This window comes from Tenrec ecaudatus, chromosome 2 (assembly GCF_050624435.1).
Source record: "Tenrec ecaudatus isolate mTenEca1 chromosome 2, mTenEca1.hap1, whole genome shotgun sequence".
In the NCBI taxonomy this organism is placed as follows: domain Eukaryota; kingdom Metazoa; phylum Chordata; class Mammalia; order Afrosoricida; family Tenrecidae; genus Tenrec; species Tenrec ecaudatus.
Window position 1 is genome coordinate 75,259,247 of NC_134531.1, and position 14,554 is coordinate 75,273,800.

The 14,554-nt window shown below is 43.1% G+C and overlaps 1 protein-coding gene across 2 annotated transcripts in view; it reads left to right on the top strand.

Annotated features, from left to right (window-relative positions):
• The window catches only part of SCAMP1 (secretory carrier membrane protein 1), an 83,734-nt gene extending 76,495 nt beyond the window's left edge, over positions 1–7,239 (top strand). For both annotated transcript variants that reach the window (XM_075541205.1, XM_075541204.1), the window contains one exon: positions 4,245–7,239. In XM_075541205.1, coding sequence (XP_075397320.1) covers positions 4,245–4,409 — 165 coding nt within the window. In that variant the 3' untranslated portion in view covers positions 4,410–7,239. The remainder of the gene's footprint in view (positions 1–4,244) is intronic.
• The last annotated feature ends 7,315 nt before the right edge of the window (positions 7,240–14,554 follow it).

Sequence of the window (14,554 nt, forward strand, 5' to 3'; positions counted from 1 at the left end):
GGCTACGCCTGTTGTGTGTCAGACATACAAAACAAGAATGATTGCGTCCCAGCAAAGAGAAAATGATGAATGTGAGGATTATGCACCGTACTCGTGCTGTTTGATTTCAAATTCAAAAACAAAACAACCTAGTTTAAGAAGTTATCGCTTAGCTCTTTTTATACGCACTCATTTCTCTCAGTGCTGTGCCGATTCATCTCTAGATTTTTCTGAGGTCTCAATGATTCGTCGGTGAAATGATTTTATGACATATAATGGGGGGGGGGGTGTCTGAGTTAAAATATCACTACACTAAATATTATTTGAGCCAGCCCTCAGATTTGTAGAAGTTGAGACGATGATAGAAGTTAAGAGCTCATCAAAACACCCATTTTTCTTTTTAATTTTATGCTTAACACTTGCTCAAAACTAGCAGTTCAACGCAAGCCAAACAGCCCTCTGAAGGGAATGTAGGCCTGGTCTGTGACCACTAGGGGTCAGCTGATGCCCTCTGTCTGCACACTGTGTTCTGCCTTGGCTTTAGGCTCTTCCTTTTCTCCATCCCCAACCAAACATGACCTATAGTACGGATTTCAACTGAATTAAATAATAACAGGCTTTTATTGGCTTTCTGAAGTGTACAATTGGAGTTAGGTGATTGTTGGTGTGTGGAGAACCAGTCTATGCATAGTGGCAACTTTCCCCCTCAGAGTGCCATTTTATCCAAATTTCAAATAAATGTAAGAAGGTGTGTGTCTGGTACTTCTTAATAGTGTAGGAACGATTAAGTCCTTATTTTCACAAATAGGTGGAAAGTTTTTTCTTCAGATTATTCCCATATAATGTCTGGTGGGAGAGTGATTAAGCCTTGACTGTTCACCATAAAGTTCTCCTGGGAGAAAGGTGTGGCCGTCTGCTTCCTTAAGATTTACAGCCTTGGGAATACTTAGGGGCAGTGCTGTCACTTCTGTAGGGGTCACTATGAGAGCTCAACAGCAGTGGGTTGATTTTTGTTTTTTGATACTTCGAAATGTTATTTTTGTGAAAAAGACCCTCTTTCTGTCATTAAACCTAATTAAATAATGGTTTGGAGATAAGGAAAGGTTTGCTAATGAGCCAGATAGCAACAAGGAATACATCACAGACTTTGTAAGGGATCCTATTTCTTCCTTCTTTTAATTGGTTTAAAAGCTAGAAGGACTTTGTACAGAAGATATAAATAGGTAATACATAATTCATGTCTCTTAGATGATTGTCTTTTCCATGAGACTTTTAAAGAATGTGCATATTCACAAACTCACTACCACCAAGCCAATTCTGACGGGGTAGAACTGCCCCTTGTGAGTTTCTGCGACTTGAAATCTCTGGGAGAGTAGACAGACGGCCTCCTCTGTGTCCTGCTGGGTCTGCACCCCTGACTTTGTAGTTAGCCGTTGTCCTGCCTACCCCACGACACTGCTGGGGCTCCTTGTGCCTACTTTTAGGGCTATGCTAACTAAAGCTAACAGGTATATTTTTTTCATTAAAAAAAAAACTTAGCAAAACATCACTTCTTTAAAAACGAACACCCTTAAGTGTTACAGTTCTTTTTCTTTAATTTATCAAAATCTGTTGTGAAAAATATTTTTTAAATGTGTGTGGGAGTACAGACTCTGGGTACATGATTCAGAATAATAACAAATCTCATACGGTCATAAAATAAGCATTTTATATGTGTTGTGAAGCCGTCCCGTTGGGCAAAGTGATCACCGTAGATTCAAGATAGCCTTTACTTTACTTGCAGAGGAGCTTTAACTGCGTACCCAGATCTCTGCTTCATTCTTAACCCAGGGCAGAACGTGGATTGTTTTCCTGGCATCGGTTTCTCTAGAAGGGAGGCATGGTAGTGTCGTGGTTTTGCATTGGGCTGTGCTCCCTAAGGTCAGCAATTCGAAACCACTAACCATTCGGTGCTAGAAGAACAGGGCTTTCTAGCCCCGTGAGCGGTCACAATCTGGGAAACCCACAGGGGAAGTTCTGCCCTGTCCGATGGGCTCCCTGCGGGTCACCTGCACCTGGCTGGCAGAGCGTGAGATGCCTCTGGAGTCACAGATACGCACACTGCGTTTCTCTCCCACTCGCTTTCTGAGAGCCGCCCGGCGTGATAATCATGCCCGATCATGAAGTCATCCCATATGACTCACCCTGCCCGTGGGAAAGTTGCACCAGACACTTGTCATCTTCATTCGGGGTTTTTATGTTTGAAAACATTGGGCCCATGTACATATAACTCATGGAACTGATGAAACAAAGTTAAGTTGTTTGGGCACACTACAGGCTCTTTGTGTAAAGTACAGCAGGTACAATCACACTTGGGAAGTCTAGGTAGGAAGAAAAGTTGGCACTCTGAGCAGGTTTGTTAAGCCCCTCCCTCTTAGTGTTTTTGTTTCTATAACATTTAACCGCTGTCTAATACTAATAAAGGAGCTCTGGTGGGCTGCTCACTGCAACATCTGCAATGCAAATCCCCCAGCCGCTCCACTGGAGAAAGACGGGCTTTCTATTCCGCAGAGTTGCGGTCCCAGAAACCCACAGGGGCTGTTCTGCCCTGTCCTAGAAGGTCACTGTGACTTAGCATTGACTTGATGGCAGTGAGTTTGGATTTTGGACAATAGTAATAACAAATACTAAAGATACCTCTAGTATTTTTACTTTTATAACACTTAAGCCCTAAATAAATCTTACATATTTTATATAGAGTCTATTAAGGCTGGATTGCTGTACTTGACAACTTAAAATTTTTTATTTTAATGTGTTTGTTCAGTGGCTTTTATTGCAAGTTATTGTGCTGTATCTTAGGGGTATAAGAGTCCATAACAACCCTTAACTTCCAGAAACTAAAAGATCATTGGGTAGAATTAGACAGCCAGAGACAAACTACAGAAAGAAGCAACTGTGCATTCCATAAAAGATACATGAAGTGAGAGAGTAATTTAAGTCTTGCTACCAGGGTTCCAGGTCATACATGTGCACAGGTTTCTTCCAAACACGGCCCTGTGACCAGTGGGTGACTACAGACAAGTTCTCTCAGTTATGTACTTCTTGTAGTCTTGCTAAGGCGCCTTTCAAAAGTATTTTTGGTATTGGACAAACACCATTTTGGAATCAGGACTGATACCTAATTTTTAATAAAACTCAGCTGGACCTTCCCAAGTCACTGGAGCCTGACAACACGTTTATGGAAACCTGCCCACATCAAGCACCCGTTTTCACATGGGTCGTGCATTTTAAGGAAGGTAGGGAAGCCATCACAGAGGAGCCAAGAAAGATCGTCAACCTTGGTGAATGAAGAAACTGGTAAAAATGCAGGAGAAGACCATAGACTTGCCATGCTGCACTAGCTACTGAAGTTACAAACTACAGATGGCCGAGAATTTTCCGTTTTAAGCAAGCCTCTTGGCCTTAGGAACCTCTGGTTCGATGGGCACCGAAAGCTGTGTGTGACCGTGAGTCAGCTCACAGAGCTCCTTTCCACCAGTCTTTTGAGGAAGGTTGAGGCCAACGAAGGAGATTTTGTCAAGCAAATCATGACCTGGGACGAGTCTTGGATTTACTGCTGTGATCTGGAGAGCAGTCCAATCTGACCGTGGCTTCTGCAGGGATCTGCTGGGCCAGTTTAGTGCATGTCTCAGTTCTGCCCAGAAGGTTGGGGTGACTGGTTTTGCAGGACCGTTGCCAGGGTTATAAAGTCTGAAGCAAATGGAACACTACCATCCATCGGTGTAAAAAAAGAAGAAGCCAGGAAAGTTGTGCCGAGAAATGTTTTTCCCATCCTGACAGTGAGCCTGCTGGTTGTTCGAGGGCAGCCCGAGCTGTATGGGAGCGGAGTTGAGGCACCCTCTCGACACCCTACATCCCTCAGTGCACCCGCTGAGTCTGCTTCGGTTCCCAGACTCCTGCCCATGTGCTTGCGCCGTTCGGTTGGAGCCTTGGAGTCCTCGTTCGGTGCAGAGGAGGAGCTCATAGGACATTGTATTTGGTTGAGAAATTGTTCCGTACATTATTTCCTATTTCTCCTGCATTGGGGACACTAGGGACAAGCCTGTATTAGCAGATGTTTAGACACAACATTGAGTGTCAGCGGGTGACTAATGCTCTTGGTCTTGGGCCGCACAACTCAAATCTGGTCTTCCCCGTCTGAGGAATGTTGGTGTTAATGTATGAGCTGCTTGAAATGAATGCGGAGACTGCCACTGAATGCCTCCTCCTGTTCACCTTCTCTGCAGGTACATGGACTATATCGCACCACAGGTGCTAGTTTTGAGAAGGCCCAGCAGGAGTTTGCGACAGGTGTGATGTCCAACAAAACTGTCCAGACTGCAGCCGCCAACGCAGCATCCACTGCAGCAACGAGTGCTGCTCAGAACGCATTCAAGGGTAACCAGATGTAGGGCGCTCCCGACGGCACACTGTTACCTTCTGACTGCTCTGTCTCGTTACTGTATGCTATAAATATTTTTATGTTCAAAACACAAGGTACACAGCGCATGTGTAGTTCCTGTTCACTTGTGCATGGGCAAAAACCAGAAACACTTCATGTCTTATTTACCTAATCGTTTTCTTAATATCTCAGTGCCCCTTGCAGGAAAGAAAAATTACATGCTAAATAAATATTCTCCATATTTTTTGGGGGATGAATATTCAGCAAATTATTTCAGTGGTGACACGCTGAAATGAATATGTTCTTATGATTCAACATGCACCTGGTCTTAGCCGCCATAGCTCTCTCACGAATCTTTCTTCATAAGGATTGCCCAGTGGAGCAGTAAACAAAAACTGCATTCCTTATGTCCCTATTTATGCTGACAGAAATAGGGCAGTGGGAATTTTAAATTGGAGACTTGGGAAATTTTAAATTGGCTGGACTTTTAGGAATTTCAGTCACCAGTGAAAAGCCGGTGTGAATCTCATAGATTATGTACACTTTACCTGCTTTGTGTTTTCCTTTTCAAAAGTAGTTGATATTTTGCTATCACTCTCTGATCTTGCATGGATACTGAGTTTCTTAATTGATGTAGTGTTTTGGGTTCTGCACTGCTCTGGTGGTTGGATTGGAGTGTTTGCTTGTTTGTGGAATCATAGAGATGACTTTTGAGTAATGGTTTCTTTTGAATAAAAATGGGTCGAAGTGCAATATGAGAGTTTATAACAGGCAGTGCATTATCCAAAGGAAAAGGAAGATAGTCAATGGAGTAGAACTTAGTGATAAGAATCCATTTTTAAACAAATTTTCAGTATTCATATAATAGAAAGCTATTACTGTATGGAAACTTTGGTATATTTTTGTGGCTTATCTTTTTAATTGAACTGGGAACGTGTTTGGCAGCTCTGTGTTTTAGTTTAGGTTTGGTTTTGTTTTTCATTTTTGGTGTAATTTGTAAGAGGTACTAAGGTCTAGCTTAGCTCCTTGTCCACAACGAGCAAACAGTATTGAAGGCATTTTTCTTTTAGTCTGTCATCTCTCATGATATTAAAAAAAGACCCTCACATTGCACATATACTTGAATTCCAGATGTGTCTCATCTTTCTGGTTTTGAGACAGATTGAAAACATGGACACATTGAAAATAATAGAAAAAACACTTTGCTTGTACCAAGGGAAAACACAATACAGTTAAGTCCATTGATGATGAGAGGGACATTTTAAAAATCGTGACTGTCCTGGTGTTGGAGTGGTTATGTTTGGGCCGCTACCTTGAAGGTCAGCAGTTTGTGGGGCGAGACGGGCTGTCTCCTCCCAGAACAGTTACAGTCTCTGGAGCCGCGGGGCAGTTCTGCCCTGTCCTGTCAGGTGGCGAGGAGTCGGCATGGACGACTGGCAGTGAGTTTGTCCCGTTCACTCTGGCAGTGAGTTTGGCCCTCTTGGGTTTAAACTTCTGGTCCGCGTTAGTGCTGCCACGTGGCTCACAGTGCTGGGTAAAGGAACACTCCTGTATTTTGGAAGTCTGTAACAAATTTAAGATTGCAGAATGATAGTAGTGATTTATTCAGATTGATTCTGAATAAGGGTAGCGTATTGGGTTATATTATTTGAAACAACAAATCCTTCAAAAACAGAGGTGATTATATCCCTTTCTTTCACCTTCCCAAATAAAGTTGAAATGAATTCCAGGCTGAGGCGAGGATGATGAGGGAGTGGGTCTCTGTAAAGAAACGCTGCATGGTACTTGCTACCATGATCAGTCCAGATGGCGCTTACATTTGATTTTTCTGGGGCTTTAGTGAAATAATACACTTGGAAGAGAGTGATCTTCTGAAGAAGATAGGATTCAGAATATGAAATCTGAAGCTGTTTTCATTAACATTGCTGATGAGTGATCATCTTTACCCATATTCTCAACCAACTAAGTTAATTCACGCTTTCCATGTGATCTTATGAATGAGAAGTTGTTTAGTCACTAGGCACCCATTCAAACATTCAGCATCCAATATAATATCACTGGTGTTCACCATTACTTTATACCCCAGGTATTTTTCTCCCTTTGAAGTAAAAATAACAAGATTTAGAGAGAGACTTTTGAATAATATAGGAAAACATTTATTTTTCTTCAGGGTAGAAATGTTTCTATGATGCAGAAACCCTCCAAAATAGCATTGCTAAATATCAATCAACAGTTATAACCAAAGTATCTTTTGTGTGGATAAGGAAATTGGTCTTCTAAAATAGGTATTTGGGTTATTTTAATACAAGTTGGTGGGATAAAACCTTTTTGGTTTTATAAACTTAGTTGTGCATTGAAATCATGGTGACGCTTACAGTTTGATCAGATATAAAAGTGGATCCAAATTCTTCTAATCCCTGGTCTCTGAACAGTGATTAGTCTGTAAGTCACATTTTCATTCAACAAAAGATAGCACTTGTTAATGTTTCATATTTCATACTGAATGACCCAGTATCACTGTCAGGAACGGGTATCACACAGTGGGCCTCCATCTCATTTTTAGTTTGCAATATTAAATCTTGGCACTTGTATTGCACAGTCAAGTTTGAACACTGGAAAATCATTGCTTCGTGATTTGTAACCTGGGACTTGGATTCGTTGTCGGGGTTGCGTGTCTGTTTTGTTGGTCGGTGAGCCTGCGCTGCCCTGGTGACTGCCGTGGTTCTGCATAAATGCCCGCCATCTGTTCCTCTAATGTTGCATGTTTTCAGGGGGTTGGAAGTTTTGTATATTTATTGTATTCACACAGAGTGTCATGAAATAAAATGCTGTTTACTGGAGGGTTTGTTCGTATAATTTTAAACACAATGTTAATACTTCAGAGGCAGAAATTCTGCAGAGGGTTTAATACACATTGGAATGCCACATTTGACTTGTAAAAATAAGCTGTGATAATTCTACCATGTGCTAAAACAAATAATGTGAAAGATGCACCACAAGAAAACAAAAACTCCTAGCATCATAAGATGGCATTGTTTGCTATTGCGTTCGACCCACGTGGCCAGTGGAACGTGAGTGTTGTCATTGAAGCCCTGCTGTAAAGTCCAAACACCACCTCCTGGTCTGGAAGGTAGTCAGCTGGACCCTGGAAAACCTCTTTTTTCGGCAAACTTTTCCTTCAGGAGTGAAATGAATGCCTCTGTACTGGCAACGTATGGATTCTATTGAACCTGTGTTCTGTTTCCTGACCTCAGACCTATGGCTCTTTTATGTACTGTCGAAAGTACTTATTTGTGTGTTATTGCCTTTTTCACTTGGTTATCCAGAGTATGTAAAAATAGAACCTGAAGCAATGTTCATAGGGAATCTTATTTTGGGAAATACATGTTAAATAGGTACAGTCTTTTAGATCATCTAGGTGTTACCTAAGAAAAAGTGCATTTAGATTTGCAAACCCAAGTTACTAGGAAAAACTATTATCCATATTGAGATAATGTATAGTTTGCATTCCAATTTGTGTTAAGTTGGGTTTATGAATTGTTTCTGTAATCATTTGTAATAGTATTATGCTTTTTAGACATTGTGGGTGGTAATCATTTTCCTGAAAAGATTGGCATTTAACATCCAATTGCTTCATCCTTACTGGTAAAATCTGTGTTTGGCATGGCAGTGAATGTACAGAATTTGTTACATTTTGGGCTTCCCCTCTGCTCGGGGGCATATGGGTGAGAATGACAGTGGCTGTCGGGCATCATTTCATGTTCTTTCCTTCCCTTTTTTTTCTTGCAGAAAATGTTTAGAGAAATTTGTTGATTCCATGTGAGTAAACCCTGTAGAGGTGAAATAAATGTGGTTAATTTTAAAATAATTTAGGATTAAAAATTTTAAAAACACTTTACTTTGACAGATTTTCAAATTCTAATTTATTTAGAGTAGAACATGTGATTTAAAACATTAGAGCTGTTTTAAAAACTTGTTTGTGAAACTAAAAAGTTGCATATGTACCTCACTGGTTAAAAGGTTAAGTGTTATGGTAAGTGATGTATTTCCACCAGAATTTGAAAATACATTTAACAAAATGCCATACATTTTGCATTGATGAGTGTTTTTTAAACTTTAGGTTGATCACAGTATATAGAGCTCCAGCAAGAAATCTTTAGAAATCCTCTAAATTTAGAATTCTGTAAATTCTCTTGTGGCTAAACATTGCCACCAATTTATCCTAGAGCAGTGGTTCTCGACCTTCTTAAGACTGTGACCCTTTAATACAGTTCCTCATGTTGTGGTGACACCCCCCCTCCAACCATCAAATTACTTTCACTGCTACTTCATAACTGTTCTTTTGCTATTGTTATGAATCAGGCGACCTCTGTGAAAGGATCGCTGGACACCCGCCCCCCCCAAGGGGTCGTGACTTACAGGTTGAGAACCACTGTCACAGAGTGTCCGCTATCCACCTGAAGGACTGCAGGGAAAGAGGAGAAGCATCTTTCTCACTTGTGGCTTGAGTGAGACAGAGCCGTCTGCCTGCAGGCTTTTCATTATCGTTGTCCATGTTGCTGAGCACGGACCACGGCAGTCAATGTGCAGCGCTGCACTGGCTCCTGCCTGCGTTCCTGTTACAGTACACTTCTGTTGATCCACGATCTGGTTCTTTTCAGCTCCTCCTTTCTTGATAGGCCTGGTTAATGGTGTATCTACAAGCTGCCTGCCACAAAAATTGGTTTTATCTTTTCTGTAACAGAGAAGGGCGATAGTTAATCCTTCAGCCTAGTTACTTTTGACATACGTGTGCAAGGTTACCCTGAGCGTCACATCTCGGCATTAAAGCAGCTCTGACTGAAGGGTCCTGTGTTGCACCTTTCATTCTTGTGCCTTTCTGTCGTCAGCACTTACTCGCATGTATTCCTGGAATTCCGACGGGAGGCCTTGGCTACTTTGTGGGCCATGATTTTGAGCTGTGGTGACTATTGGGAGTTGGTAGCATCTCTGCAGGAGGACTGGCACTACGGGACGCACGAAGGATGGTGGGTCCAGGGGCTCCTGAGATAGTCCAGGCCCCCACACAAACGCAGCCCACTGTGAAGGGCTCTGCGGGCATCCACAACCCCAAACAAAAACTGTTTTCTAACTGAATGTAATATGAGAATAAGTAGGAAATTGATAAATAAGTGATTATAAAAATAAAATAACACTTAATTCTGTCACTTAGGAGTATTTTATTATACTTTTGTTGTGTGGTGATATTTTGTAGAACTAAAGGTTATAAGCAGTGCCTATATACTTGAGTATAAGTCGACCTGAATATCAGCTGAGTCACCTAATTTTACCACAAAAACGGCATTAAAAATGTGCTGAACAACCCAGCTTCTACATGAGTATGTGCAGTATGTTGGATTTTTTCTGGGGAGGGTGGGGGCTTCCCTCACTTGGCATTTTGTTACAGTGGCCTGCTATGTTTATTTTTCAATGAACTTTTTTCTTTATAAAATTAATATACACTTCAGAACAAATTACAGTATTTAAAAGCAAAAGGAGAGAATGAAACATCTCAAATCCAAAACCAGGGCTGAGCACACAGACATGTCAAAACTGGGTTTCTGGTTCCTATGAATTTTCGTATAATTGAAAAAGGGAGATGTCTATGAATCTCCCTGTAGCTGAAAGGGGATTGTCCTTTTGGTCTCTGATGGAGCAGCTCTCAAGGGCCTATTTCCTGAGACCACTGAAAGCCACTTCAGAGTTTCGTGTCATCTGGTCATCGCAGATACCTGCAGAATATGGTTTTGTCCACGACGATGCTGTTCCAAATTGCCCGAATGTAAGTAATCATATTGTGTCAGGAGGGGTCTCCATGACCGGTCTCCTTCTGGAGCAGGAAGCAGGCATGGGGTCAGTAGCTGGGGCATGAGGGTGCTGGACCAAGGAACTTGCTGAGTCGAGCTTTCCGTGTTCTTTGTGAAAGCCGCCAGTTTGCTTAGGTGGTTCCCTTCACTTCAACTGGAGAATGTTGGGCACGGGGGTTGGTTATTTTTCCCCATTTCTTACATAAATACATCTTGAGCTTTTTTTTCTGAACACATATTAAAAATATTTTAGGGGCTACATATTTTTAGATGGTCTATCATTATGTTTCTAATATCTGTTATGATTCATTTAGTTTCTGCCTTAACATTTTTTTCCAACTTTGTCATGGAATAAATGATTGCTAAATTGGGGGGGTTAGGGTTTTCCTTTTTCCATAGGGCAAATGGCTGGGCCAAAGAGTATGCTTACGTTTTAAAGACCTTTGAGGCACAGTGCTGGATTGCTTTCCAGAAAGACTCCCAGCTTATGCCTCCATCAGCAGATGCAAAAGGGCCTTTCTCCACCCCTAGATGCACCTTGACCACCGATAGATTTTGATACATAGTCAAGGAGGTCTGTCTTCTGAACCTAGTCTTGTTTCCTCCCATAGTTTTTGGGCTCACCCAACACTACCTGTTAATTCTGTCAGGTCTGCTAAACAGGAGTAGCCTGGACCAGTACTGTGGAGCATCCACTGAGGACCATCTCCTTTCTGGAAGCTGTAACCTGAAGATGGTTGGTAGGATCTCACAGTTTTATATGGGATGGAAAAGAGATGGTGGCTTCCAGGTCACCAACCCATTGAGTCTCTCTCTGAAGGTAAAATGAAGTCGGCTTTGCCCAAGGCTTATGTTACAATTTACAAAATGTAAATTTTAGACAACTCTAAATGCTATTAATCTGGGGCAGACAAAAAACTCTAAGACTTGCCATTTTCTAAGTACGTAACTTCACGCAATCCTCACAACAAACCTATGATGTAATTTCTACTTCTCCCGCTTTTAGTACTCCAGGTCTTCTCTATTTGCAGAGTAGTGATGGTTGAGGGAAGTGAGGGGGACAGCTAGAACCAGGTCTCCGCCTCCTCCCACATGGGGACTTCTCTACTGGGCCACCCCCTGCTAGGACCCCATGTTCCCTCCAGCCTTCTGCATTTCTAATAAACCATATCCATCCCCCAGGGAAGGAGACACTAGGGAAAAGAAAAACCCAAGAAGAAAGTTGAGCCAGTTCTTAGAGGGCTCAGCCCTGGGACTAGCTTCACAAACTGCGCCTCAACAGTGAGTGTACCAGTGGTCCTTGATGTCTGTTTGTGCTTAGAGAAACTGCAGTTGAAGAAAAATTCTCGTTATTGTTAATTTGGCAGGGGTGGGGAGAGGGGAGGAGGGGTTGTCTCTTCAGGTAATCATAATAGGTAAGTATTCTGGATGAGAAATTATTTCTACTGGGAAGGAAAAAAAAACTCTCCAAAGGATAGCATATGTTTTATCACAATCATATACCTGACAAATGTTGAGAATCTGTTTCAGGATTTAGCTAAATCATGAATGATGGATTGAGATCTTGAATGTCAATTTTGAACAGTTTGGAAAATGACCCGGCCTTCCTCTGAGGGAGGAAGTTGGCATTTAGTGGTGTAACCATTTTGGAGATGTGTTTCCAAGTGACTCGAAGTGGCCCCCTGCTGAGGGAGACACTGGTGTGCTGGCCCCAGAAGCTCATCCTGGCCCCCTCAGCCTGCATACTGAAGGTCAAAGGAAGCATACAGGAGCCATTCCAAAGCAATGCTTGTAGTGTCAAACTTGCCACTTACCTGCTTTTTGTCCTGGGGCAAATCATGTAACCTCAGTCAGTTCCATGACAGTTAACTCATGTAAAGTGGATAATAGTAGTGTCTACCTCACAAGTTACTGACGAAAAAGCACAGCTATGCAAGGCGTGTCACACAGTGCCTTTACCCAGAAAGCACACAGTAACTATGATCTATCATGGACACTCCTGACACTGTCTCTTTCCAAACGGCACACAGGATCTCTCCAATGTCAGGTTCAGCTAACCCTCCCAACCCTCTGATGGCTTCGTTGTCCACCCACTGCCCAAACTCCATAACTGGAAGTCATCCTAGACTCTTTCCTGCCCTCCCCTCCCGCTTTCTAACCAGTGACCAAGCCCGCCTGTCTTTCTCTTAAACATCCCTCCATTCTGCCAGGAGCTCTTCTCTTCTTCGTAACTCAAGACAGCAGCTCCCCTAGACTAGGCTCATGGTGAGAAGAGAAAGCTGCATGGAAGAAGACAGGGTGGCACGGGGATGGCCCAGCCAAATGACTAAGCTGTTGGCTCTGAAGTAAAGACAGTGAGTGGTTGGTTCTGCTTTGAAAAAAGAATAGGCTTTAAGTTGGCTTTGAGGTCCTGAATTTTTAGCATTTGAGAATCAACTGGAATTGTGGGAAACTACTGAAATCTTACCCACTTAAAGAAAACTGTTGCTAAAACTGGTTGGTCAGAAAGAAGGTTCTGGCCTCTGGGAAGCAGACTTGGGGGAACTGAGGGAAACTGAATTAGCAGTTGTCTGCTAGGACATGCCACAGAAAGCTTATCTGGTAGCCACAGCATCTCCCAGGTAACAGCCAAGGGCGTGGCACCCCCAGACCCTGCTGGAATGTAAACCCACAGTCCTTGCTGTTGAAGTCAGAATTGGCATTTTGCTCGATGATTCCAGTGCGTGATTTGCTAGGAAAACTACTTCGTGACTTGGATGGTGTTCTGTTTCGAGTGGAGTGTGTTAGAAACCACAACCAAGTCGTTTCAACTGTCAGAGGCCCCAGAGCGGGGAGAATAGCTGTTTTTGTTGATTCTGTCAGATTGATAGGTGATTCTGGGGATCAGGAGAAAGGAATGAATTTTAAAGGCAGTTAGTGCCATTTTTGAGTTTAGAGATTAGACATCTGCCTGCTGAGCGTGAGACTTGGACGTGAACTACTTGGCATGCATGATCAGCTTTTTGGTGCTTTTCCTGGAAAAGTTTCAGTTGATTCCCTCCACCTCCGCCTGTCATTATTATGCATACTTCTTCACATTACCATGGTCCTCTTAGCTTTAAAATTAACATGTATTTAATATTTGGGTTTTGGGGGGTGTCCTCATAATTATGTTGACTCATCTTCAAGGTGGCATTTTATACATTACTGATCTTGAAGTGTAGAACTAACCTACGGGTCAGGATATAAGGGGTCAGTTTAAAAGTATTGCTAGAAACCTTTATTAAAAAGTATCAACGTGAAGCGATTGCTGCTTGGTACCATCTGCCGTCCAGGACTGTATACTCCTAAAGGCCGTGCTTCCGTCTCTTGTGCCCCTCAAGAACCCTGGAGGCAGTGGGGTGAGCCTCGGATGAGGCCGTCGGGTCCAGTGACGACGATCGGTCTCCGAACCCTCAGGAACAGTTCTTCCCTGTCTTACAGGTTTGCTGGGGGTCGAATCAACTCAGCCGGGGGCTGGGTGTTTCGGGTTCACTCTTTGTGGAAGAAGTCTGCTCTGTGACTTTCACCATATAAAATGGGGACTTGGGCATCCTCAAGGGACTCTGGCCATGCTCCTGCTCATTGTTCTTTGAGTCTAGGGAAAAAAAGAAGCCTGCAGGAGCAAGGTCAGGCCTGTGGGGCAGGGTTTCCCAGTGGTGTCTTGTAGGACGGCCGAGCTGCTGGCCCAGAATGGGGAGGGGCACTGTCACAGTGGATGAGGTTTCCTCGGGGCAGTTTCCTGGCCTTGTCCCCACCATGGAGGTGTTCCATTGTATTACAACTTCACAGACCAGTCTCAGGGTGCTCCTGTGACCCACAAGAATCTAAAGGAACTAGCCTTCCTAGCATTCCGAGCTGCCAACTCTGCCTGGAATTTAACTGCCCCCACCACTCCCCTCCCAGAAGCCACTGTCTTGAAAGGGATTTCTTGTTTGAAGGCACCCCAATGAGAATCCCAGACCCCACTGCTGTCGAGTCGATTCGGACTCAAAGCCACCTTATGTAGGGGTTCGGAGGCTGTGACTCTTTGCATGAGCAGATAGCCTCTATTTTTATCTGAGGAGCAACTGGTGAGTTTGAACTGCCAACATTTCAGTCAGCAGCCCACCCCCCCCAGTGCCCCCAGGGTGCCTCCCAATGAGGCTGAAGACCAATGTGCTGTAGCGTGGATGCGTCTGTAGTCATCCCCAGATCACAGACAGGTTTCAAACATGTTTTGTTTGGAATAAAGCCCCATGTGTATGAATTAGATCCCTAGTAGCTAAATGCTTTTACTTACCTTCTGATG